This window comes from Mastigoproctus giganteus, chromosome 6, assembly GCF_048544385.1.
Source record: "Mastigoproctus giganteus isolate SK-2022 chromosome 6, ASM4854438v1, whole genome shotgun sequence".
In the NCBI taxonomy this organism is placed as follows: domain Eukaryota; kingdom Metazoa; phylum Arthropoda; class Arachnida; order Uropygi; family Thelyphonidae; genus Mastigoproctus; species Mastigoproctus giganteus.
Genome location: NC_143580.1, coordinates 61356050 through 61382078, shown reverse-complemented (window position 1 = coordinate 61382078; position 26029 = coordinate 61356050). Strand labels below are relative to the sequence as shown.

The 26029-nt window shown below is 38.8% G+C and overlaps 1 protein-coding gene across 1 annotated transcript in view; it reads right to left on the bottom strand.

The window, feature by feature from the left end:
* The window catches only part of LOC150084343 (G protein-coupled receptor GRL101-like), a 129073-nt gene extending 105049 nt beyond the window's left edge, over positions 1-24024 (bottom strand). The window contains exon 1 of the mRNA XM_090376190.1: positions 23725-24024. Within this exon, the coding sequence (XP_090232316.1) occupies positions 23725-23809 (85 nt within the window). The 5' untranslated portion in view covers positions 23810-24024. The remainder of the gene's footprint in view (positions 1-23724) is intronic.
* Positions 24025-26029: the final 2005 nt, after the last annotated feature.

Genomic DNA, 26029 nt, shown 5'->3' with positions numbered 1-26029 from the left:
ACTCTGCTGGCCTATATGGCTGTTCGCTATACTCAACATTTATGTCCACTCAGTGTAATATAGGCCCGCCTTTAGCCCGTATAAGGGCAGTCACACGGCGAGGCATCGAGTCCACTAGTTCACGAAAGCTTTACACAGGTATTTCCATCCATGCTTGCTGCACCGCTGTCCATAATTCCGTCGTATTCCTGGGTGGAAGATCCAAAGCTCGAACGCACCTTTCGACAGCATCCCAAAGATGCTCCACAGGGTTCATGTCCGGTGAATGGAGAGGCCATTCCATGGCGATAAAATCTGCGGAATGCTCTTCGAACCGTGTTCTAGTCACCACGGCTCTGTGTGTGGGGAGATGAATTGTCCTGCTGGAAGAGTCCATTGCCCTATGGGTGCACGAAAACCATGAAGGGATGCAGATGGTCTGCAAGGATGGACACGTAACCTGGACTGTTCAGAGGTGCGTGTACACGTACCAGATATACCAACGTGTACCAGTTCAATACGCCCCGGACCATTACTGACCGTCCACCTGCCTGAACAGTTCCTTGTTGACATGACGGGTGCATAGTTTCTTGCAATTTCTGCCAGATCCGCACCCTCCAGTCCGTTCAAAATACCTGGAAACGGGACTCATCGGACCAGGAGACCCGTCTCCAATCATCCAAGGTCCAGAGCCGATGTTCTTTCGCTCAGTTGAGGCGTAGAGCTCTGTGTCGTGGTGTTAGCAGTGGGACTCTGATGGGTCGGCGGTTCCCGTAACCTATTGCAGCTAATGATCGCCTGATGGTCTTGGTGGAGACGTTTCTGGCATCTCCCTCGTTGAAGTCGGCGGTGATTTGTGCCACTGTCGCTCTCCGGTTGGCTGAAACAATACGTCGACGGCCACGTTCCTCCACCTCCCTTCTCTGCCCACGGCGCTGTCCACGATGAGATGTTCTTCAGGAAATGGCGTATTCCCGATACACTCTTGATGCTGTCGAACGGGGACAGTGCAATTTCTGTACCATCTCTCTGTTAGAGTGACCTATACGTCAGGCACCCACTACATTTCTCTTTCAAAGTCGGTTAACTCACGACGCCTATCCATACTGACATCGAATTACCATCGTGAATGCAGTGTACCTATATACCTGCAATTCGATGGATTCGTCCACTAGCGAGAGGGGTGACAGAGTGCCGTTGACGGCACTCTGTCACCCCTCTCGTGAATTTACGATGCACCTTGAAGGGTGGTCAGGAACCACCCTTCAAGGTGCATCGTAAATTTGATTTCTTCCCTTTTTGTTACATTTGGTGAGAGACAACAGTAAAAAGGGAGGGGGAACATATAAACGAAAAGCTTTTTAGGAAGCTCCCTTAGAAAAAAGATAGAAATAACAATACAATACAATATTTATACAGTTCTGAAATTACAGGTATTTCAACAATAGATATACCACTAATAGATTAGAAACATATAAGAAAAATTCAGACTTTTGCATAGTTTAAGTTTCTGAAAAAAGCAGAATCTTTGAGGTCTGCTTGCTTTCTTAATTTGCTGGCTACTTCTTCGTCTGTTGTGAAAAATATCTGAAAAGAGGAGGGAAGGCTGATGTTTTCAGACAAAGATAGCCTTAGCTTTTTGAAGCAGTTGGTAGACGTTGAAGAATCCCATTTCCTAGCGCTCACTGAGGCATTCCAGGGAAGGCCTAATTATATTTCCTGTAATTTCATTGATCACTGTTTTTGTTCCTTTTTAGGCGCATCACCAGCTTAAGGCGTATTGCCCATTTGCGTGTAGTGTGTGTTTCCTCTTAAATCGATTAACCCGAGTTCTGACTGAAACGGCCTTAAAAAAATTCCAGTCTGTGGCGCGACTCGAATCCAGACGTCTCCAAGCGACTGTCTATAATAGTTAATTTGTTTAAAGGTTAAAAACGTTTATCGCAATGGTAGAACAAAAATTTGCCTAAACTTGTAGGTGGCAATCCTTTGCAAAAAAAGCTAGAGAAACACTCTTGTTTATAGGATTGAGGCTGGCACGCCTGCCAGACCATACTGATAATGTTTATCTCCATATAGTGGTGAAATATTCTGGTATGATGTAGTTGGGTATTGCCGTGCTATAAGAGAAATTTCTCCAGTTGAGCCTCCTGAAAACACATACAGATCAATATGTCCACACAACGAGATGTCTGCTCAAACCAGCATAACTCTTCCCCCTTTGGAGGGGGCGTCCTGTCTATGACGTTTGCAGGAAAATGTAGTATCCCGTGATACCGCCAGACAAGTGTGCGCCTTGAATCATTGCCCTCGTTGGTAGCACAGTTGGTAGGAAGGAATTTTTATGGACCTTTTTCACAACGTGGCTGAGTTGGTCGATCTCAAGCGAGGGGTGTTGTTTTCTCACCCGGAAACTCGGGTTTTTCGACCCACCACAGAACACACGAAATATACAGGCAGTATATTGCGTGTAATATACTGCCTAAGGATTTAATCAACTTAAAGAAAATCATATATTAGAATGTAAAAAGAAGTTTTCATATTTTTCGAAGGAATCGCCTTGACCACGCTGGTAAGATCGCCCATAGATTGGAACATTTTTTAAACTGCTTTAATCTGGATATTAGAGCTTGTTCAACCGGATTGTATACATTATAACTAATACCACAGTTTTCAAAGTCTTGCTTTACAGCCTTTTTAGGTAGTACATGCACGATAAAATGTCAGTTTAGTATACTCCAGGAATGATTCATGGATTCTTTTAAAACAGTCTTTGAGATAACTCAAGAGATAAAAATCACGTGGGATTAAATCTGTGACGTTGGACGACACGCTAGTCCATTGATGTACACCTCAGGGTAGTGATGAGCAATCACCCTGTTGCCAAAAATTTTATTCAGGAACTCCAAAACAATTCTGGGGAGACCTGGAAAAAGGAATGATCACCGACTATCGGGCCAGGGGTGCCAGCATTTCCGAAACAGCGGACTTTGTTAAAATGCTCACGTGCTGCGGTGGTGAAAGTGTATCAAGACTGAACGAATGGGACAGTTTTGACGACCCGATGTGCCAGTTGTGAAGCCCCATGCGCCATTGATCCCATTGGTGAACGTCGGCTGAAACGATTGGTCAGGGCCGATCGGCGCGCTACTTTTGATCAACTGGCCGTCCAAATAAACTGTGGGGCCACCAGAAAAGTCTCCAACACGATATGTATATGTATAATCTTATCGTCGGTGGCACCCAGGCTTACGCCTATCTCCACCTGTTTTCAATATAGAAAAACAAAAATAAAAAAAAAATTCTCAACTTTATTGGCCTGGCCTGTAAGGGTATTAGGCTTCCCTACCACCAAGGAACAGCCATCAAATACACAAACGGAACGGGGCTCCCGTCCTTGGCAAAAGGAGCCGGGCCTGGGTTCACTATCTCATTTTGTATAGTAAAACACAATCATCCTGCACCCACCAGTGAAAACTCCAACACGACAGTGCAGCGAACCCTGTTGCGCATTGGGCTCCGGAGCAGACGCTTGGTGACAGCACCCATGCTGACGGTCGTTCATCGGAAACAACGCCTTCAGTTTGCAGAGCAATACCGACACTGGACCCCGGCCGAGTGGCAACGGGTGGCCTTCTCATGAGTCAAGGTTTCTGTTCCACCAAGTGGATGGACTGTATATATGTCCACATGTCTGTGGACATGTACAAAGTTCAGCTCTGCCTCGTATCGCTGTGAACAATAGAATCAACTGTAAAGGGCCAGAAATGTGTTGGTGTAGGTTTGTGTGTGTGTTCTGTTCTTATGTTCTGGCCGCTTGGCTACCCAGAAGCATCAGTCGCCTGGACAGATGATTCTGGGTACTCGTACACACCACTGGAAGGTGGGCCAGTCCCAGCAAAACATGTACTGTCTCGAGAGAGAATCTGGGCCACCAGAAGGTGGGCTAGCTTCCTCTGAGGGCCCATTCCAAAGGGAGGAGGGAAAAATAATAATAAAAAAAAAAAAATAGAGAAAAAAAGAAAGGTAAAAAAAAAACCATCCCTAGTGCAGTTAGGAAAAAATAATAATAATAAATTTAAATTAGGCTGCACTAGAGTGGGAACTCAAGACACAAGCGCGTGAAGAAAAACAATTTTAAATAAATAAAAAATTAAAATTAAAATAAAAAAAAATAAATAAAATAAATGATTTAATAAAGAATTAAAAAAAAATTTTACACCCAGACACGATTGTTGCAGAAGGCAGGCTGGTGGGGGCGCCGTTATGGTCTGGGGAATTTTTTCATGGCATGGCTTGGGTCCGCTGATACGTCTGGAGGGCACCCTGAACGCAAATGGTTACCTATGGATCGTCGCCGATCAGGTACACCCGTACATGTTGACAGTGTTCCTCGAGGGCGATGGTATCTATCAGCAAGACAATGTGCCATGCCATGTCCTCAGAATTGTCCGTGTGTAGTTTGAGGAGCACGACGAAGACTTCAAGCTACTCCCTTGGTCACCGAATTCCTCGGATCTTAACCCAATTGAAAATGTATGGGACCACCTCAATCGACACATCAGACGGATGGATCCTACACCAAGGAACCTACAGGAACTCCGGGGGTGCACTGCAATCTGCATGGTCACAGATACCCGTAGCAATCTTCCGCGAGTCCCTCGCGGAAGATTGCTTTTTGAGTCCCTTCGCGAGTCACTTTTTGAGTCCCTCCCACGGCGGCTGGCTACGGTGCATGCTACGAAAGCGCATATTCTGGATACTAGGTAGGTGGTCATAATAATGTGACTGGACCCTGTATAGAATGGCTATGAAAAGGAAAGGCGACTTATATAGATAATATATGATTATGATTACGAACGTATTTGCGAGACACCCAGAACAGTTGAATATTGTTCCAGGTCGCAACAAGATCCAGTGTTTCTAGGCAGTTGTGAACTAATTTATAAGAAATATAGCACTGATTCAGTGCTTGAGCGTGGCCTGACTGTCGGAGATCTGAATACTTCTACTCTGATAGTTTTTTCTTCAGGCACTCATACGCACGTGCCAGAATAGGATGAACTGCGGAAGACGGAAGCATATTTGCCTAGATTGTGGGAAAGACCACAGTCCCAGTTTAAACAGCATACGCCTGCCCCAGAACCTAATGAGGTTTTGGAACCATCATAAAAACAAATAATCGCCATTGGTTCTAGGCTTGGTTTTATCGTTCCAATCAGTGCGACTGAAAAGGTGAACACTGAAGGGTTTATCAAAATGGGAATATTGGACCATTTTGTCCGAACCCATTTGTAAGGCATGGTTAGAAGTGAGCTGCCTTTGCAACAACCTTGTGCAACTGCACTTCCAGGTTGTTGGCTCCCGCTGATTGTTCAGGAATAGCCTGCATGCTCCCATAACGCTTCAGCCTGAATAAAGAGGTTAAGCGGTAAAAGATTTATGGGAACTTCTATAGAAGCTGTAGGAGTTAATCTCATAGCTCCCGTTATACTGATCCAGGCCAGCGTCTGTAATTTGCAGATATCATCAGCCTAAGCTGTTTTTAACATGACTCAGCCGATGCATAGCCTCAGTATAAACCCAATAGACAACGTTTGGCTTTATAATCCATTAATAGTATACCTCGAGGCCCAGAAAATCATTTTAGCTTTCTTGATACAATGATCAAGGTGGTGCTTCCAGGTTAAACTACTATCAAGGAATAGCACCTAAATATTTAACCTCAGAAGACCAAGTGAGAATTTTTTCAAAGAAATAAATAGGCTTAAGTTCCTTGGAAATTCTCTTTCTTGAAAAAGGTACAACTACGGTTTTATTAGGATTAACCGCAAGCTTGACCTCGTTATACCAACAGTTCACATGGAATAATGCGTTTTCCATTAACTCAATGGCAGTACGGTGAAATTTACCATTTACAATAATGGCAATGTCGTCTGTAAAAGAAGCAGTTGAAGTCCGAACGTTTCAGTCCATCAAAAAGGCTGTCCAGACCACCAAGATGTGGACACCAAAGGAAGTGAATTTTCTTGATATTTTATCACTGGAGGTTTTTTTTTTTTGTTTTTGTCACTGAAACTGTAAGCTTATTTTGAATGTCAGTCAGATAGTCTGGAGAGAATATTGTTTGCAGAAGTTTTTAGATCCTTCTGGAATTTCCGTGGATAAGAACTGGATAAGTCGCCGGTGTTATTGTATTTATATTTTTCGGGTTATCATTGAAGAGAGTCCAATCATTTAGGACTAAGTTCCACACTAAGGATCCAAGAATAGACCCCGGGGGCAACCATAAGTAATATGTCTGGATGCAGATTAGTGTTTAGTTTGTACCAAGATTTTCCTAATAACAGGAAAGATACTAAATTCTAAGCATTTATTAAAGAGGAAAAGCATGTGATTTGGTCGTAGCTCATAGAAACGTTCAAGAAAAATACATTCCAGTAGTTCTAGTCCAGGAAATTGGTCCTTTTTCATTGAATTAACTGCAGATTTTAATTCTTCCAAAGAGAAAGGAAACTTTGAAGAGGGGGTGAAATACGATTCATTGAAATTTCTGATTTCAGCCTGCAGAAGGAAGTCAAGGGTTGGATCATCCTGCGGGAAGAGGCTGTCTAGTATTTTATTGACAGTATTGTTCCACTTTAAAGAGTCTTCAGTATTTGTTATAACTGTATTAAGGATATCTCTTGGATTTATTTTTTTCTTCAGATTTTGTAAATCAAACCCCGTGGATCCTTGTTACCAGCAATTTTTAGGAAACTTTGCCAGGATTCCAACTTATTTTTTTAATGGTTTTGACACATAGTTTCTTAGTATTTTTAAATTCTTGGTGTAGTCTTGAGAGTTCTGATGGTAAGATGTTGTTGTTTCTTCGGTCTTTTTGAAACGGTTTTCTAGCTCGATGAACTTTACGTCTTAGTATCACGAGATCCTGTGACCAAGGTGTGGCTTTGGTGGTCAACAACTTCTTCCTTGTTGATCTGGAAATGGCTTTCTGAACTGTCTTTTGAATGAGAAGTGCTAATTCCTCAGGATTATAGTGAGAAATATCTTTAATATCACCTGAAGGAAAATCCTGGATTATTGATTTTTCAAAGTTGTTCCAACGACAGTTACGACTCGAATACCTCCCAAGGTCCCTTGGCGGTTGCATCGAAACTTTAGCTCTTTCTAATAGGTATTATGAATAAAAGTTTCTAAATTTTTGGCCACTGAGTGTATTATTCGCGTTACAGTTAAGTATTTCATGTTTACAGTGTATCATCTACGCCGCTTAATGAGCATTTCAGAAGGTCGTTGAAGATCAGGAAAGCTTAGCGTTATTTGTACTTTCTTTTACCTTTCTACTTTCTTTTATTTATGTATCTTGTACGATAAATTTTGCGCGAAGAAAGCACGAAGAAAGCTAAGCTTTCCTCTTGCAAAATGACAGAGTGATCGCAGAACATATAACTATTAGAGTGTGTTCTCTCAGCGCCAGAAAACCTAATACTATGACGCGACAGTATATTGTGTCTGTAAGAGCATGTATTCTTCGATTGATTGGCCTGTGTGCTGGCGTAAACCTGATACTCCAGGACATAAAATGATACAGCCCTCGCCCGAGTCCAACAAACTCGTCCACGTTGTAAATAAAGTTTCTCCCGCCGAGACTTTGTTCGAACCTAGGTCAACAGCGGCTGCTTGATATTGGATAATAAGTTAATTATAATAATTCCGTGATCTCTTCTTTGTTGTAGGGTTTAGGTGTATCAGCAACCTAGGCCATACTGCACCGTATGTAATATGTCGATAAATTGCATGTTCTGTGGTCGATTTGCTGTTTGCTCGACAAAAACCCGAGTTGCCGGGAGGAAAAGCCCTGCTACACTCTCCTGAGACCGACTAATTCGGCCAGGTTTGCAAAAGACCCATGAAAATTCCTCGCCTCATTGAGAGGATTCTAACTCAGTCTCTCACTACCTGGATCATTGAATTTATGTAGCTTATTACTGCATTACAAGAGAATGTCCTATATAAATTGCAAGGGAAACAAAACAAATGGAATTATTCGTCATCTGGGAAGTGGACTATGACTACATTCCAATATCACTTCCCTGGTCTGAAACTTATGTATAAAAAATGCTGATGTCTATAAAACAAAATTGGTTTTAGTGGAAAATGAAAAGTGAAAACTTTTTAATATTCTGTGAGTGTTTTGACTTCCTGTGTCAGGAATAAGAATAGCTTCTTTGGAAGTAAGAGAGAGAGAAATTGCCCTCGTGGGTAGCACAGTTGGTAGGATCGCCGTCCCCTCCCAAAACAGGGTGGAAAAGATCTGAGTTAGAATCCCGTCGATGACGGGAGGAATTTTTATGGGCTTTTTTCACAACGCGACTGAGTTAGTCGGACTCAGGCGAGGGCAGAATGATTTTTCTCCCGAAAACTCGGGTTTTTCGTTCAGCAAACAAAGTTGAACTCAGAACACATAATTTACAGACAATGTGCTCAGGGCAATATGTCGCCGACGCTCCTAAAAATCCAACCAACAACAAGAGAGAAATTCATTACTTCAAGTGATGGAAAATATTAATTTATTATTTTTTAAAAGGATTAAACACACACACACACACACACTACTGCTCCGTACCTCCATGTCCTCTTCATCACCCTATATTCGACATCTCTCAATTCATCTATCATAGTTTCCCTCACTCTCACATTGGGCCTCTTCCCCTCAAGTTTCCCCTCCATCACATCCTTTGTCAATCCCTCACCTCACAACACATTTCACTTCCCCCCACTTCTCAAAACATTTCTCACTTAATCAACCCATCTTATCTCTCTTTTCCATACACACATCTCAAAACTTTGCATTCTCCTAATAACTTCCATTCTCAATGTCCACGTCTATTCTCCCTACCAGACATTGTACCAATCTTTCCTTTAAACAAGTTCCTAGTATCCCACATAACATTCTACTGTGCTTCTTAAAAGTTTCTTCTTCCTATTATGTAAGATATTAGGAATTGATTGAAGAAAAAAAAATATGGTTTTTAGTTTATGGAGCAGAGAAATGCTAATTTCCAAAAATGTTGTGACAAACTCGCTTTTTCCAACAATGTGGTGATTAACTCACTTTTATCAACAATGTGGTGATTAACTCGCTTTTATTAACAATGTGATGATAAACTGCCTTTTTTTCCAATAATGTGGTGAAAAACTGCCTTTTTTCCCAACAATGTGGGGAAATTCGCCGTTTTTTCCAACAATGGGATGGGGAAACTCGCTTTTTTTTTTTCAACAATATGACGAAAAACGATATTTAAACGATGAAAATCTCAATGCAAACATTCCAACTACTGGTACTTTATCTCATTTTGTTCTTGAGATTGCATTCTGAATTGAAAATTGTGTGCCGATTTGTTTTAAATTCTCCCCACGTGACTAATTTCCTGACATTTACAGCTACTTCTTTAGTTGAACTATAAATTTTCGATTGCTGTCCTATTGATTAAGGCATCCTACTTGAACCTAATGCACACATCTGTTACATAACATTTTTGTTCTAATACATCAAAAGATTATTACAGACGTGTTGAGAACATTACTCATCTTAGGGAATTTAGTGCCACTTGTGGCATTATTGAAGCTTGAAGGCAATAATACAGGATGCGTGAGATCAATTTTCTGGGCTTGATGTTCAAGTGTGTATTGATGCCTACCATATGTTATCTTAGGATAACAGTAAATGGTTCCCTTTGGAGGATTTCTTCCTAAAGGCTATGAAATATTATTATAGGTATGGCGCAGAATAAAGATGAATTCCAAGGGAGAAAACATTGATGCTGTAGAAAGCATTTCTTCGCTTCCTTCAGCCAGTTCTCTACGTTTTTTTCCAACATTCGTCTGCAACATTTCCAACATTATATGGAATTTAATTTTTTCAGATGAATTCGATGACTAGGGTGTAAAATACGATGTAACACTCACTCATCTTCGAGATTCACTGCTCATTGAGTAGAAATGAGCTCTTGCTTTTTAACTGGAAAAAATAGGTCTTCTCCATCGACAGCTTTACAAATCTGTAGTAATATAAAGAGAAATGGTTAGAGGTGGATTGTAGAAAGATACTGATTTTTTACCAAGTTTATTATCAAGTAATAAAATTACTTGGTAATAAACTGTTTCATCTGATCTCAAAGTAATCTAAGAGTGTCTGGTCGGTTGATCGCTATGTACTGAGCCGTTCTGCCTAATCTGTCGACAACTGTTTATCTTATTTAAATAAGTTGGGGCTAGAACAGTAACACCTTTGAAAATCATCGGCTTGTCTCTATATATAGAGAAAAAAAAGACTTAAAAGTATAAGGGAGAATAGTAATATTATAGAGTTCTAATTAATTTGAATGGCTGAGTAATTAATGGATAAGAACATAACTAATTTTATTTTCACTTTATAATTGTTTAATCACGGACAAATAAAAAAATCAATTGATTTTAATTAAAAAGCAGATTGCGTTTATCTTTCCATTACCTAAATTGTAATGGAAAGATGTTATCGGATAGACATTACCTAATACGAAAAGGTTCAATCAATGTGTTCATTGGTCCCTGGAAAGCTTTTAAGAAGATCAATCATAGCCTCATCTGCGAAACTTTCAAACTGTTTTGGTATTTTGCCGGAAAGTTCTTGAGCTTGCATTTATCATTGCAAACTGTGCTCAGATTTCTTTTGAATTCCCCACGTGGCTAATTCTTGACATTCACAGTTATTACATTAAGATTTAATCTAAATGTTTAACAATTCCATTCACTAAAGCCCCACCCATTTTAATGTATTTTGCACATCGGTTATATAACATTTTTGTTATAATAAAACAAATGGTTATTACAGAAGTGTTGAGAACGTAACTTATCTAAGAACACTCAATGCAACCTATGGTATTACGGAAGCTTAACAACAATAATACATTGGAGATCAGTCTTTGTCCTCCAGTGTTGAAGTGTGTAATTATGCCGTTATTCTGGGAGGATAGTAAATGACACATATTGGACGATTTCTTCCTGAAGGCTATAAAATTTTAGCGATTGCAACTGTGGCATAGAATAAGGATCGACTCAATGAATGTATATATTGATGCAGCAGAAAGCATTTCTTTATTTCCTTCAGTTATTTCTGTACTTCTTTTTCCAGTCTTCTGCTAATGAGATTGAAATAATTTAAATAGATTGAAATAGCCGAAAGCGGTAAGGCACTTTTCGGATTCCTATGTTTAACTCTAAGTGTTAGTAACTGTAAACATTGATAGCTCTTGTTATGTTGGCGAGTTCAGTTTGTTGGATGGTGTGATGTGGTAAACATAGAAAACAGTATCTCTAACTGGTATAATGTGTACGTTGTTCAAGATCTAATTACCAGCTGTATCCAATATCCTTTTCTGTGGGCGGGTCCATGCGCCAACGACAGTGATAATATAAGGGTATTGGCCTGCAGCTGTTTAAAATGGTAAATAATGGAGACACATTCTTTCAGATGGATTTTGACGAGGCACAAAATACGATGTAAAACTTCGTCAACTTTGCAGAGAAGAAAAATGCATGGGATGCATATAAATTATCAGGCGACACAGAAGCCTATGGTAAATATAAGCTACTCTGTAAGCAAGTCACAAAGGAGGTTAGGCAGGCAAAGGCAGATTATGAGAAATCGTTGGCAAAGGATGTAAAGAAAAACAGCAAAGAGTTCTTTACTTATGTAAACGAAGAAACGGGATGAATCAGATTGGTCCACTTGATATCGATGGTTCGATTGTTGATGATCCTTCTCAGGTAGCCGATAAATTGAATGCGTATTTTGTATCTTCATTTACACATGGGGAGATATTCAGGAAGGGGTATGCCAGAAGTTTATAAAACTCTGGCTGGGAGCTAAATGATTTTGTAATAACTGATAGCAAAGTGAAGGAGAAATTGTTCAAATTAGACATAAGGACGGCACCTGGGGTGAATGAGATCTATCCAGTTATATTAAAGGAGGCAGCAAGGGAAGTAAGTAAACCTCTAACCATAATTGTGAGAGCATCCTTAGATTCAGGGGAGGTCCTCGCGGATTGGATATAAGCAAAAGTATCCCCAATTCACAGAGGGGAATCAAAGGGTGAACACGAGTAATTAGAGCTGTTAGTTTAACTTCTGTTCCGGAGAAAACAATGGAATACCTGGATAAAGAAGCACAGCAGGATCATCTTGACATGACCGCAGTTGCAGTTCAGACAGAGAAAGGGTTTGTTAAGGGAAAGCCTTGTCTGACCAATTTGATGGAATACTATGATGTGGTCACGAAAGAACTGGATGCAAAACATAATTTCGATGTCATATACTTGGATTTTAGAAAAGCTTTTGATATTGTTGCACATGGAAGACTACTGTACAACTTGTAGCAGTATACAGTGGCAGATCCAGAAAAAAATGACGGGAGGGGGGAAACCATTTTGCGCACTAGAATGGCGATCACATTAGCATCAGTGCTGCCAACTGTAGTCAGTTGAAAATAGTTGAGACACAATACAAAATACATAAAATCCTATGTTAATAATGAAAAAAAGTTTTTTGCAGCTAAAGGTAATTTAAACAATTGGAGTATATTTTCCGAAAACCTAAAGGGGGGGGGTAGGTTCCCCGGTGTCCCTACCCTAAATCCACCACTGTCGGTATGGCATTAACGGCAAGTTGCTGCTATGGATAAAGGAATGGTTAAGTAGGAGAAGAAGGAGAGTGATGATCAATGGAAACTGCTCTTCGTGGACTTGTGTTGTTAGTGGAATCCCCCAGGGTTTGGTGCTGCTCCATTGTAGTTTTCTATATTTATAAATGATATTTATGAAGGTAAATCAGGTTTAATGTCCAAGTTTGCCGACGATACGAAGGTTGGCAGGGTTGTTAATGACAGTAATGAGAGTACACTTCTGCAAGAGGATATAGAAAAGTTGGGCAGATGTGCTGAGAAGTGTCAACTGAAGTTTGACGTACAAAAATGCAAAGTATGTGTAGCAGTAACCCCTGAGTAACGTACCAACTGTACGGGTCTACATTTAGGGTTGTAGAGAATGAAAAAGACCTGGAGGTAATTGTGCAGTCAGGTATGAACTTTTCTGAGCAGTGCAGATAGTCTGCCAGAGCAGCTCATGGGGTCTTGTCAATGATATACAGAAATTTTGCTAGAAGAGATAAGGAGGTGATGATTGCTTTGTATAAAGCAATAGTCAGGCCGCACCTTGAGTACTGCATACAAGTCTGCAGGTCTCATTTTAGGAAGGATGTAGAACTGCTGGAACGAGAACAGAGAAAGGCAACGAGATCGGCGAGTGGAACAAATGGTTGCTCTTACCAAAAAAGGCTTCAGTTCTGAAAATTGCAGCCCCTGGAGATTAGACACCTGCCAGATGATCTGATTGAGGTGTATAAGGCTTTGAATGGTTGGAGCAAGCTCAATGCTGATGGGATTCTTCCGCTTGCTGAGATTCCGCACCTGAGGGGGCTTAAATTCTAATTGAGGAAAGACAGTTGCAGAATAGATATGCGAAAATTTGCCTTTAGTCAGCGAGTGGTTGATTGCTGGAACAAACTTCCATCTGTCGTTGTGGAAGTTGACAGCTTAAATAAATTCAAGGAAGAACTGGAGACAAAACCTTTGCAGCGAATGGATGGGTGAAATGGGAAGTTTTTTTTTCTTTGTCTGATGCTGTACATGCTCGTTTTCTTGCCTCATATGCCTCTACTAATGCTAACTTTGAAAGAGTCAGCGCCATCATTGAGTAAAAAGAGACTTTTGAAAGTTAAGGAAAAAATAAAGTTTTCTCAAACTACTGGAATCCAACTTTTCAGTAACGTTAAGCGCGATCATCAACAGTGGAATATAGAAAAATACTAATGCAGACCTTTTTTTCGAATGTCAAATCAAGACTCATTAATCATTCAATAATACAACATCTATATGAATATTATAGAATACACACAACTATTGATACGAAACTTGTTTATGTTTAATTATAAAAAAAAATATATATATATATATATTTATATATATATATATAACTGCACATATCTATGTAGCACAGTGCATTTGGGCACCACTTTCCTCGCTTCGGCTGGAAAACATCCCGTTTAAATTCAATCAATGTCGAGAATAATTTTATGGACATTTTTCGCAACCTCATTGAGTTAGTTGGTCCAGTGCTAGGGTGGCATGGTTTTTACCTCCCTTAAACTCTGGTTTTGCGTCCAGCAAACAGGCACATCGACCAAAAAATGCATAATTTACAGCCATGATACATACGGGGCAATGTAACCTAAGCGCGGATGCGCCTAAAACCCTATAACAACAATAACAGACATTAGAAATCTTCCTGCCTAATCCAAATTTGTATTAACAATTGGCACAGTGAAAAGGAAACTTATTCAAGCCATGGAATGGCGCTGTTTAGTTACATGCCAATCCTGATACGTTAAGATTCAGCCAGCAGTAAACAAAGGTAGAATCCAGATGATCAAAACTCGTGATGTAAACGATTTCCAAAAACGTTTATTATTAGTACGGGATAAGCTGGACTGCAACTTAGAAAACAGAGGATTGTCCCTGGCTAAAATATCCAGAATTTACATGAAATTATCGAAAGACGGTGCGCTTACCTCGGGATGGAACAGCCGTGACAGAAAGAGAATAAAGCAGAAGGCGTATTGTAGAGTTGTGAGGTCGAATCGTCCACCTACTCTCCAGTAATTGCAGTATAATTTATACTGCACACCGCAAACTACTCATTACAGCGAAACTCGGAAACAACCAGAAGTGTGAATCAACGTGATTGAACTGTACAGGAACAGAAACGGGTATTGTGGTCTGATGAATCCTAGTTTACTCTCTTTATCAGATAGCTGGTCTAGAATGTGTGGCGAATAAATCCATTATATAAATATAAATCCATTCTCACGAGGCGAATAAATCCATTCTGTATCACTTTTTCTTCTATTGGCAGTTTCGTTTTTGCCAATAATGTGGTAATAGATTCATTTTTATCAGCAATGTGGTAACCTTTGCTTTTTTTCCAATAACATGGTGAGCGACTGGCTTTTTGGAGTCTTTCAGCTCATTATCTAAAACTATTATCAGATAATTAAAACGTTTTAAACATTTTAGATAATTGTGCGAGAAATGAAAGCATAACCTGAACTGGTTTCTTTTGATTCATGATTATGATTCCTCTCGTTTCAAAGGTGGTAGTGTGCTCAACAAATTTATATCATATCCTGCTTAAAATTTCTCTGTTCCATTCTGTCAAATTCGTCTGTTGCCTCTTGTTTTTCCAACTCTACTAATCACTCGGAACTCTTTGACATCCTTTCTTTTGAAGCTTGACTTTCTCCTGTCCAACTTTCCTAACAGTGAAGTAATTTTCCTTGCGATTATAATGTTAACAACTCCAGCTAGATTCAATTTTATAATTTCACGGACCCAGCTGGTTGAAATGCTGTGGACTTGGTGATTATGATCTCACACAGCTTGTTCATTTACCTATCAGAATAACAGGCAATCCCAACCACATACCCAACACATTTCCTACTTTTCTCACAACAACTAAAAGTACACGGTCAATGTTAATAGTCCTCTAGGCGCCTCAGACCACAACTTCGTAATGGTCATATCCCTCGTGACATTTGGCATTACAATAATGTGAAATAGAATGATCAGCGTGATTTTATTCTTCTTTTACTTGGTTGGATTACTGGTTGAAATCTTCTGATCACAATGTTTTCTTAAATTGAATCAATGAAATTATTGTTGTAAGGAAGGAATCCTTTATTTTGCGTTCCATCATAAGATTTCGCCCGTATTTAAATCTTGGCTTTCCAGTAAATGTGCTGAGGCTGTTCAAGATAAGAATGTTGCATATCTCAATTGGCTTGCATCCAAATCTCAAGCTTTATTTTCTAGCTACAGTAAAGCTCGCAACAACAACTCAAAATCATGTATTAATCAATCTAAACTCTTTGTACCGGCTAAGAGCACATGACTTGCTTCTTATCCAAATAGTAGTGGGGCATTATGATCTCTTTCCCAAGCCATTGGCTGCGACTTATACCCATCTGTTCTCTTACCTCTGTTTCAACCTGATGGTTCTTTTGTATTCTGAGCTAAAAATTAAACCGACTTACTAGCATCCTATTTTTCTTCTAACCCTTGTATCGACAATCTTTAAACAACCTCCTACCATTCTCAGTACACGCCGCTCAATGCCACCCATGGTCTTCCGAAAGAAGGACATTAGAAGAGTTGTGAACAATCTTGATGCCAGAAAAGCTCCAGGTCCTGATGGCTCTTCTCCGCTTGTTCTCCAAAGTTCTCCTGTTGTGTGTCGCTTTTTTCTAGTTTCTCATTTCAGTTTTGTTTTTCCTCTGCTTAGAAATTTTCTCATAATCAGCCAGGCCATAAAAACGATGAATAATTCACATTCCCTTTCCAGTTATCTTTCCATTTCGCTTACCTCTACTCTTTCCAAAGTAATAGAGAAATCCATCAACCTTAAAGCTGTCTGAAAACTTTCTAACAGATCACTAACCGCCAATATGGATTCCATCAATGTCGATCCATTGGCGATACACTGAACTTATGTTATTCATCTTTAGAAAAATTTAAGAGAAAAATCTGATGAAACACAATTAGTTGCCCTTGACATTTCTAAGACTTTTGATCGTGCTTAAAGGTCTTCTAAAGAAGATTCCATCTTATGGATTTCCGACTTTTTTTTGCAATTGGGTATTCAGTTTTCTCTATAACCGTTCGCTGTGGGTAATGGTAGATGGTTCTCTGTCTTCTAACTTTGCCACTAACCTTTGCGATCCCCAAGGTTCAGTTCTTTCTCCCACTCTTTTCCTCTTGTACATTAATGACCTTCTTCACTGACTGAAAAGCCTATCCACTGTTTTGCTAATCACAATGCACAACTACACCATCTTCCAGTTTGAGAAACTTAGTTTTTCACAGATCTCAACTTCCCTAATATCCACCGCCAGTTCCTTAAATGTCGATCTTCAGGTAATTCTCCAATGCAGCAAAGAAAACAGTTAATTTCAATCTTTCTTAAATCAGTTCTGGAATTAATTAACTTGCACTGAGGTTAATTAATGACACGTCCCTTACAAAGTCTGTCCACTATCAGTTTCTGCTGCATGCCTTATCTATAGATACTTCCATGGGCACTGTTCTTCTGAATTGCCATCTGCAATTCCTCCACTCTCTTCCAAAGCTGTTCCAAACATGTTCCTCAGCCAGTCGACATCCATTCGCTGTCTAACCTCCAAACTCAGAGAACCAACTTTCTCTTCTACTTCCACACTCAAGAATTATTTCCCAAAACAGTGGCGCATAGAAATTCGAGTCTCTAATCTAAATCAAGAAGTATTTTCTTTCTTCTCAGTCTTCAACTATAGGTTCTTATACCTTTCGTGTTTGGGTTTTTCATTAATAACATTTTAAATCATAATCTCTGAACAGATTTTATATTGTTCATGACCAATTACTTCGTGTGAGCGCCATTTATTTTAAAAAGCTAAATAAACCACTTTAACTGTCGCATTTTTTCAAAGGATTATACGGTTCATTCCTTTCATTTCTATTCTTCTCTCTTCAGAAAGCATTTTCGTATGCTAATAGTTGAATTTATTTGCAACATGTTTAAAGTAGAGTCAAATAGGACATCCAGTGTGCAGCAAGTAACATCTGAATTCAACCAAGAAAATGGGTGGCATTTTCTTCAAAACAGAATAATCCGCTTGCAATGGTGATCTCCAGTGTCCAATCTCCAGAGCTTCGAGATTCGACAGTAGAACAAGAAGAAAGTCATGTGGTCAGACGAATCACGATAGACTTTATTTTGCCCTGATGGTAGACAGGGAGTATGGCGAGAACCTCACGAAGCGATGGACCCTGCTTGCCTTGTTAAGACAACCCAAATATCTGAAGGTAGTATCATGGTATTGGGAATGTTTTGTTGGCACGGACTCAACCGTTGATACTGATTGAAGGTCGAATTTCATCCAGGGTGTACATTTTGTATGAGATCTATTGCAACCTGCAATGTTAAACTTTTATCCTGAAAGTGTTGGCCATTTTATGAATGACAATGCAACAACGCAGCCTGTTAGAATCATTGCAAGAATGGTTCAGAGAAAGTGACACGGATTTCCACCAAATTTTCTGGTCCCCTCATCCAACTGATCTCAGTCCTATTGAGAATGTGTGGGATATTCTGGAGAATGCTATTCGGCAACGAAGTCTTCTTCCTTCAGCTTTGTCGCAGCTGCATGGTATTTTTTTTGAAGAATGGTTGCAATTGGACCAAAGCGTATTGAAACACTTTGTAGAATCCATGCAACACCACACTTGCTGTTATTGGACTCAATGGTGGCCCGATTCAATAAAGAATAAAGATTCTTTTTTTATTCTATAAACTCTCCTCACTAATAACGTTCCCATAATGCATTGCCCTTACGTTTGTTGATGCCGTTTCCATTGGTTACCTCGCTGATTGCAATAAAGATATTATACGCAAAATGGATGCTTACAGTTTAACTACTAGAATGCACGATGTGAACTGAGCCTATGGATACAAATTAGGTAATGTACACATTTTTTTTTTTTTTTTTACATTTCAGGCGCGTTGTTTATTTTTGTTTATGTTCATTTGCGTACATGCAGTGAAAAATGAAAACCGATTTAACATTTCACCGATTAATTATTAATGAATAAATCAATAAAAACATGTTCTCTTTGTACTCCGTGACTATCACGTGAGGTCAGAGTTCGCAATATAAAGACAACACAAAAGGGCATTACCATAATTTGCAGTCACGCGAGCTTCAACCACATTCACTCTAGCGCATGTACTTTTGTACCATTCACCACTGGGCTCTGTTAACAAATAATATATACTCATTAGCCAAATAATTAGAAACATTATTCAGTATCTAGTAGGGCCAACTTTTTCCCGCCGTCGCATGGATTCCACTGTGTCTGAGGAAATTTAACTCCAGATTTGATCGTTCTTCCATCAGGATATTTGTCAGCTGCTGTATAGTAATCGGCAGAGAACTGCGAAGCCGAACTGACCTTTACAACATCCCAGACATTCTCAATTTTGAGCCGGAGAATTAGGCAGCCGGCGTAGATATTAGAATGTTTCTAAGAGTCATTCAGCCCATACCATATAATTTCCAGCAGCTTGAGTAAAGGAAAAGAAACGTCTGCATGCATGGCTTCTTGATGTTCGCGAGACACTTTCATTCTGGTGCAAAACATTGTCAATGCAAAGTCCAGTCTTTTGGATTGATGGTACCACTGCAATCGAATCTCGAATTTTTATAGAAAGAAGTGGTACATGACTACCAAATCCCAGATTCTTCAACTCCCAACGGATAGTTCGATTGGAAGTGGACCTTTCTTTGCCTAAATTAAATTTTTCAGTCATTTGTTGCACACTAGATCTTTTATTCTGACGCATAATGACTTTAAATTCTTGGAGTACCGAAATTCTCCACATTTCTTCCTTTTAGAGTTGCATTCTCCTTTCTTCTTGCACTCATTGTATACTTTTGAGATGTTGCTTTCAACACACCGGTGATTTTCTTTGTTTTCTCAATTGCAGCTCCTGCTAAACGTTTTCGAACGATAATACCTTTCTGAAAATCAGAAAGATCATCTGTCTTCCTCGTGACTGCTCGACTAAGGAGCTCCAGGTAAGCGTGCCTTATTTATCCGATGCAAAAGAACTTGTAATCATACCACCCGACAACTTATTTTTGCATAATGTATGTTTAAGTATACGTAATTAATAACTTAATATTCACTCGTTATATGCGCAATAACTGAACCGAGAATTTTTCTTTTCTACCATATTATTCATTAATTTGCACAACCAGAGAATTGCTAAAAACAGAATTTTCATGACTTCTGCTAATTACACTCATAGTTCATCAATAATCTATGGTATGTATTTAAAAATTGTCTGTTTGTTAGGTTTCTATTTGAGATTTTAATGAAAGAGTTGGAGTGGCTCTAGGAAACTTTCTAAGCGAGCCAAATAAATTTTCATCAAAATCCACTTATAATACGGATGCGGGTGTATCTAGAAATCGTATCGAGCGTTAAGAAAGATCTTTGAAGAAATATTTTAAACGCGAGGTTGTCATCTTTGAGAAAACTGATTCTGGTGTTATCTAAGAATGTGAAAAACAAAAATTCCTATTGGCTTCCATTGTCAGCGAAAAGTGACAGACTTGAAGCCTTCCAGAATAAAACAAAATGTTTGTGGGTACAAATAACAGTATTCCGTTGCTTGGTAACTATTATTAAACCGAACATTTTATTTCAGTTTATTGTGAGTATGTTTAAAACAAAGGTGAAGATCACTGTGGGAAACATTTTAAAAAGTCGGTAATCTGAAATGCGCTGAGATTATTTGTTGAGAAGAGTCTGTTCAGCTTCTTATCATGATGAGATCGTAACCTATGGACATACCAAATATAAGGGGGGGGATATGTACTGATGGAGAAAATTTTAGCTGATATTGAAGTGCCTCTTTAATTCTGCCTGTCTATCTTTATTTTTTGCTGAATCGTTGAAGAGACAGTAGATTAAACCTGTCTTGTTACAATATCATTGCGCATGACCCAATACGACGTTGGGTTAAATTATAAACCAAGGAGTGTATTGCCACACATGTAAGAAATTCTTAATAAGAATAAGAAATTATATATACAGCTTATTTTATGTCCTTTTTTCAAGGACAGGACAAATTCACCAAGCCTCATAGTATGGGTTTCCTTTGAGGTAATCCAAGCAATCTGGAGAGGATCTCTAGTTATGGAGCACATAATTTTACAACCCCTGTGAAGAGTGACGAATCTCTGTATCAATCAAATATTTTGCATAATCGTGCTGCACATTTTATCTCCATTGCAACCATTTTACGCAGACCCCAGATCCGTCTACCCCCCCCATCCCTCTCCCTTTTCTCTAGTAATCCTGAAGCCATTTATGAATCTAGAACGACCGATACCTTAGGTTTAACTTCTTTCGGACCTTCTGTTTTAAAGAAATTGTGATTTTAAAGAACAATCTCCAGAATGAAGTTTCTGGAGATTGTTCTTTAAAATTACAATTTCTTCCCCAGAGTGCTTGCTTCTCCTCTTGGGGATTTGCATGGGAGCTTCACCCTTTTTGAATGTTATTAGAACACGTCTTTTGGGCAAAGTCCTCTGATACTCACCCAAACTTTTCACCTTGTCAAATATTCTCTTGGTCATCTTAAAGGACACACTTCATATTTTCGTGATTTGGGAAAGTTTTCGTTGATCCCTCAATCGTAGATTGGTAAGATTGTTGCCCCATGCGCGCTCTTTATGTCTCCGCAACTAACTTAAGACATTTTACCCGGTGTTTACCCATATGTTCTGTGAGATGCTACATTTCTCATTCATCCACCTTTCTTTCTTATTGGACAACATTGACAAGATGCATGTGGTTCACGTAGGTGATAAGGTAAGTTGAATCCTTCGTCTTTGCTTCACGTCAGATAATCTTCTCTGGCCCAGGAAGATTATCTGGCCAGATGATCCACCCTAAGCGAGATACATATTTCTGATCCATTAAAGGTCCTATTCATAGAAGAAAGCTTAAACATGGTAAAGTGACTCAGAGAACCTGAAGGGACCGTGTAGCTCTTTTGTATAGGTAGCATAAAGATGTGGAAAATATTCTGTATATAAAAGCACCCGAAGTTTTTGCTTTTTAAATATGAATATTATGGAGAAGAAAACTCTTGGAGGAGAAAAGCATCTTTGGTTGAAGCTCTCATAGTTGGAATGAGGGGGGAATAGAAGGAATTTATTTCCTCTAGACATACGTTTTCGAAGATTGTAGTTTTCAGGGAATGCACGAAGAGAAACGAATGTGGTGGGTTTAAAAACCCAACGATGGGAAACAGTAGGTCGCCGCACGTGTCTGTGATAACTGATGGAGTTAGTCGATACGAGGAGAGGAGTTAGTTATTGATTTGTCTAATTGCTCTCTCCCTGGCGTCTGATCTTTTGGGAATTAGCAGGGAGTTAATAGTTGCTGAGAAGAGAAGGGAGGCTAAGAGTGAAAGAGAAAACCCAGCTCTTTAGTGAAAAAAATGCGAAAGAAACTAAACTGTAAATATGATAAGTTAATGTCAGGCAAGGCTACGTAAGACAACTTTTAAAGTTCTTGCAAGTTCAGAAATCTGATTTGTCATGAAATATGAATATTATCGAAGCCAACTCTAAAAGGAGGAGATAAGGAGAAATCTTCGCGTTTATATACTGAACCTCTATTCAACAATCTCCAAAGCAAACATTTAAAGGCTATTTAATGGTAATTGTGAACAACCACTGTCGCCGTTCACAGCACTATTGCATTGTTCACCCAGACAAAAGAGACTTATGAAGCATATGCAGCTGTATATAAACTAATAGTCCCTTACTTTAGGCTTGTGGTTCCAAGGCTTGTTGTGTCCGTGATGTTACACACCATTACCTTTCGACCTTTGGCTATATCTCTGTGCCTGACATAACCAAGTGATCAACAGGGACATATTACTGTACTTCCACTTCCGCGTTTTGACCACTGCTAAATATGGCAATGTTCTTGTAATCTCTCTCGCTCCTGTAAGCTCCTCTAACCCTATGTGGCTGTCTCAAGTATAAACAGAAAAATTATTTATTTATACGTATGTTGGCTTTTTCAGTCAATAGTCACGAATAACGCCATAGATACAGCCTGCACCGATACATAGGTCACCTTTCTTATTCAAATTTTCTGAATAAACCGACTTTAGTTATATTGTTCCCCAAGCTCCCCCACAATCCTGTCCTACGGTCCGTTGCCTTTTTATGCTCCTGTATTTTTTTATTATTATTTTTTTATTTAAATGATTCTTAATTCTGCGGAAGTTAGTGAATATGTTTCTACAAGACATACGGTATTCCTAGTTTCCAGAGCTTAGCTTAACTGTTGTCACGTGACATTGCCCACGTATCAGATCTTAAGAAAAATTACCAGATTATTATTTTTACATAAATAAACAAAATTATGAAATTAATTATGACATACATGTGGGGAAAATAAGCCCCCATCCTAGTGGCTGAGAGAGGAAGTCAAAGCACCTGGAGACAAGGACTGTACCACAAAATAGTAACTATTATGAAAATTATATCAGTGAAATTTACGGGTAACCACTGATCAGCTAGCAGACGAACGTAATTTAACATTTAACCGGTTATCTATTAGCAGACGATTGTAATGTAACTTGAACCGGTTATCTGCTAGCAGACGATCGTAATGTAACTTTAACCGGTTATATGTTAGCAGACGATGTAACTTTCAACAATATATTACATTGTTTGATACATTTTTCCAACCAAAAGAAACACTGTCAAAAGAAAAATTCGTTTGGTAGCTTCCAGAAGTTGAAAAATTGTTTATTTCTGTATTTTTAACCTAATTTCTTATATTTTTAATATATTAAAACTAAAATAATCAGATGTAACAGAACTGCATGCATCGAACTCAAAAGAGAAGGGTGCTTTGATGAAGGGTGCAGAACAGTTGCTAAAATTTGCGTTATTTGTAGTCTTTATTTCATAATTTTTTAAAGCTGAATTGTAAATTAGAACTTTTTATGCACTCACCTGTTAGCTCGGTACTTGTGCGTTGTATCCAACAGGCAATAATAACAACCAAGGTCCATATTTTAAATTTCTCGAAAGAAACCATATCAGAATGGATCCTTAGATATTTCGTCCAGTTTTAAATATCCATTTCGGAATAAATCCTTTTTTACCATCATTTCCAAATTCTTTGAGCACACGCTTTCCTCAAACAAGTTCTAAAATTGAGGAAAACGGATTTTATATGTAACGGCGTTGCAAACAGCGCCAAAGCCTACCCCCTTATCGGTTTAACGTGCAACAGCACCACCCTTTTGCAACAAAACTATCCGTACACGCGAGCAGCGATGGTGTTTCTACCTCTCGCGCCAACCTCGCAGTTTAGGTGGGGTGTCGGAGTATGTGTGTGTGTGTCAGAAGACGCATGCCCATTTACAGCGGAGAAGTTAAGAGACGGATAGCTGCTTAGGGGAAACTATTTTGGGTCACTAAAGGATAAAACGACCTCAAAGACTTTCTCTTAACGTTTGTTTTTATTTTATTGATGACAGCATTTATCGTCTGCGATAAGAGGCGCTGTTTATTAGTTTCTTTAGTAGTTTTAAGTAGGACTCTGCTTATAGTTTGATGTTTCGCCATCAATTATTAAAATACAGAAGAAATGAAAGGAGCAGCAATCGCTTGCAAACAAAAAATTCGATACTTAATTAGCTAGAATGCGACAGCGCATGCTCCTAGAGCCAACAATGGTAAATATGTAAAGTCGTCTGGTGAATGCTAATATGTATTGTTGTGTGTTGAAAAAAATGCATTGTTTTCTTTTTTTTTTTTTTTCCTGTATAGATAGATTCAATGAAAATCACCTAGGTTTTTCATAAAATTGAATAAGTTCACTACGTTGAATAAATTTTCGACTTCCGGACAAGAAACTGAACAACAACAACGCCACCTGGATTTGTTTTTACAGCTACAGCCTCGTTTTAATTAATTTTTACGCATTATTACATCTTACAGGAAAAAAATAATTTCAGCCAAGGTCTCCATATTCAGGAATTAACTTTTAAAGTAATATATAAATAGAAAAATATAAAAGTAATGTAACTTTAACCAGTTATATGTTAGCAGATGATGTAACTTTAACCGGTTATAAGTTAGCAGACGATGTAACTTTAACCGGTTATAAGTTAGCAGACGATGTAACTTTAACCGGTTATAAGTTAGCAGACGATGTAACTTTAACCGGTTATATGTTAGCAGACGATGTAACTTTCAACAATATATTACACTATTTGATACATTTTTCCAACCAAAAGAAAAACTGTCAAAAGAAAAATTCGTTTGGTAGCTTCCAGAAGTTGGAAAAATTGTTTTTTTTTTTTGTATTTTTAACCTAATTTCTTATATTTTTAATATATTAAAACTAAAATAATCAGATGTAATCAGATATTTAAAATGTTAAAAAAAATTAACACTCAAATCGGCGTTTTCCTACCAGTGTTAGAGCTGAAAACGTAAAACATCGCATTTATAGATGAAAATCAATCGTTTTTCCAAACTAAAGAGGAAAGAATGCATCAGTTTCTCTTCAGCAACAGCCCTCGCAAATAATCTTTTGTTTCAACCACCAGTAAACGCGGAAAGCCATAAATTCCACAGCGGGAGAACTGTCAGGGCTGTTATCCTTCGATAACGCTCAAAAACAATGTTCAACAATAGTAAATTCGGAAACTGGCATCATATTCTGTCCACCCTTTCCTTTTTGAATAAAGCGACAGCCATCAGTTAGAGGAAAACTGTGATGGTACCGCGCATGCTCAATGAAAATGCAGCGGTCACTAGAAGAGAAAATATTTTAAACTGTTTAATAGTCAAGCGATTTTCTGCAGATTCCCTATTTTTGTTTTTTGTAAATAATCGCAATCCTTTCATTGTGAATACAGTATTGTTTGTTGGAGATGGGTCTATTTTTTGGTTAATTAAATTCCGTTCCATTTACCGTCGCTATTTCGGATCCTTTCTTTACTTCTACGAAATTCTGACTGCGGAAGATTGATATCCCTTTCATCCGGCGATGTGTAATGGCGTGTTCTGATAAGCGTGGAATAGAAAAATATTGTCACTTTTATACTTCGTCTTTTTTGACTGTTCAATCTGCAAAATCGTAGATTCTCTTTGAATTTCCATCATCATTCTAGAAGATTGCAGTGGCCCGCCCATCCTTCATCGTCTTATAATTCTAATGGGTCGCAAGTCGGTATCAGTTAACTTTTCTCGCTTTCGTTCCGAGAAATGCTACCGTTTTTGTTTAACTTTCTTTCACTCTGTC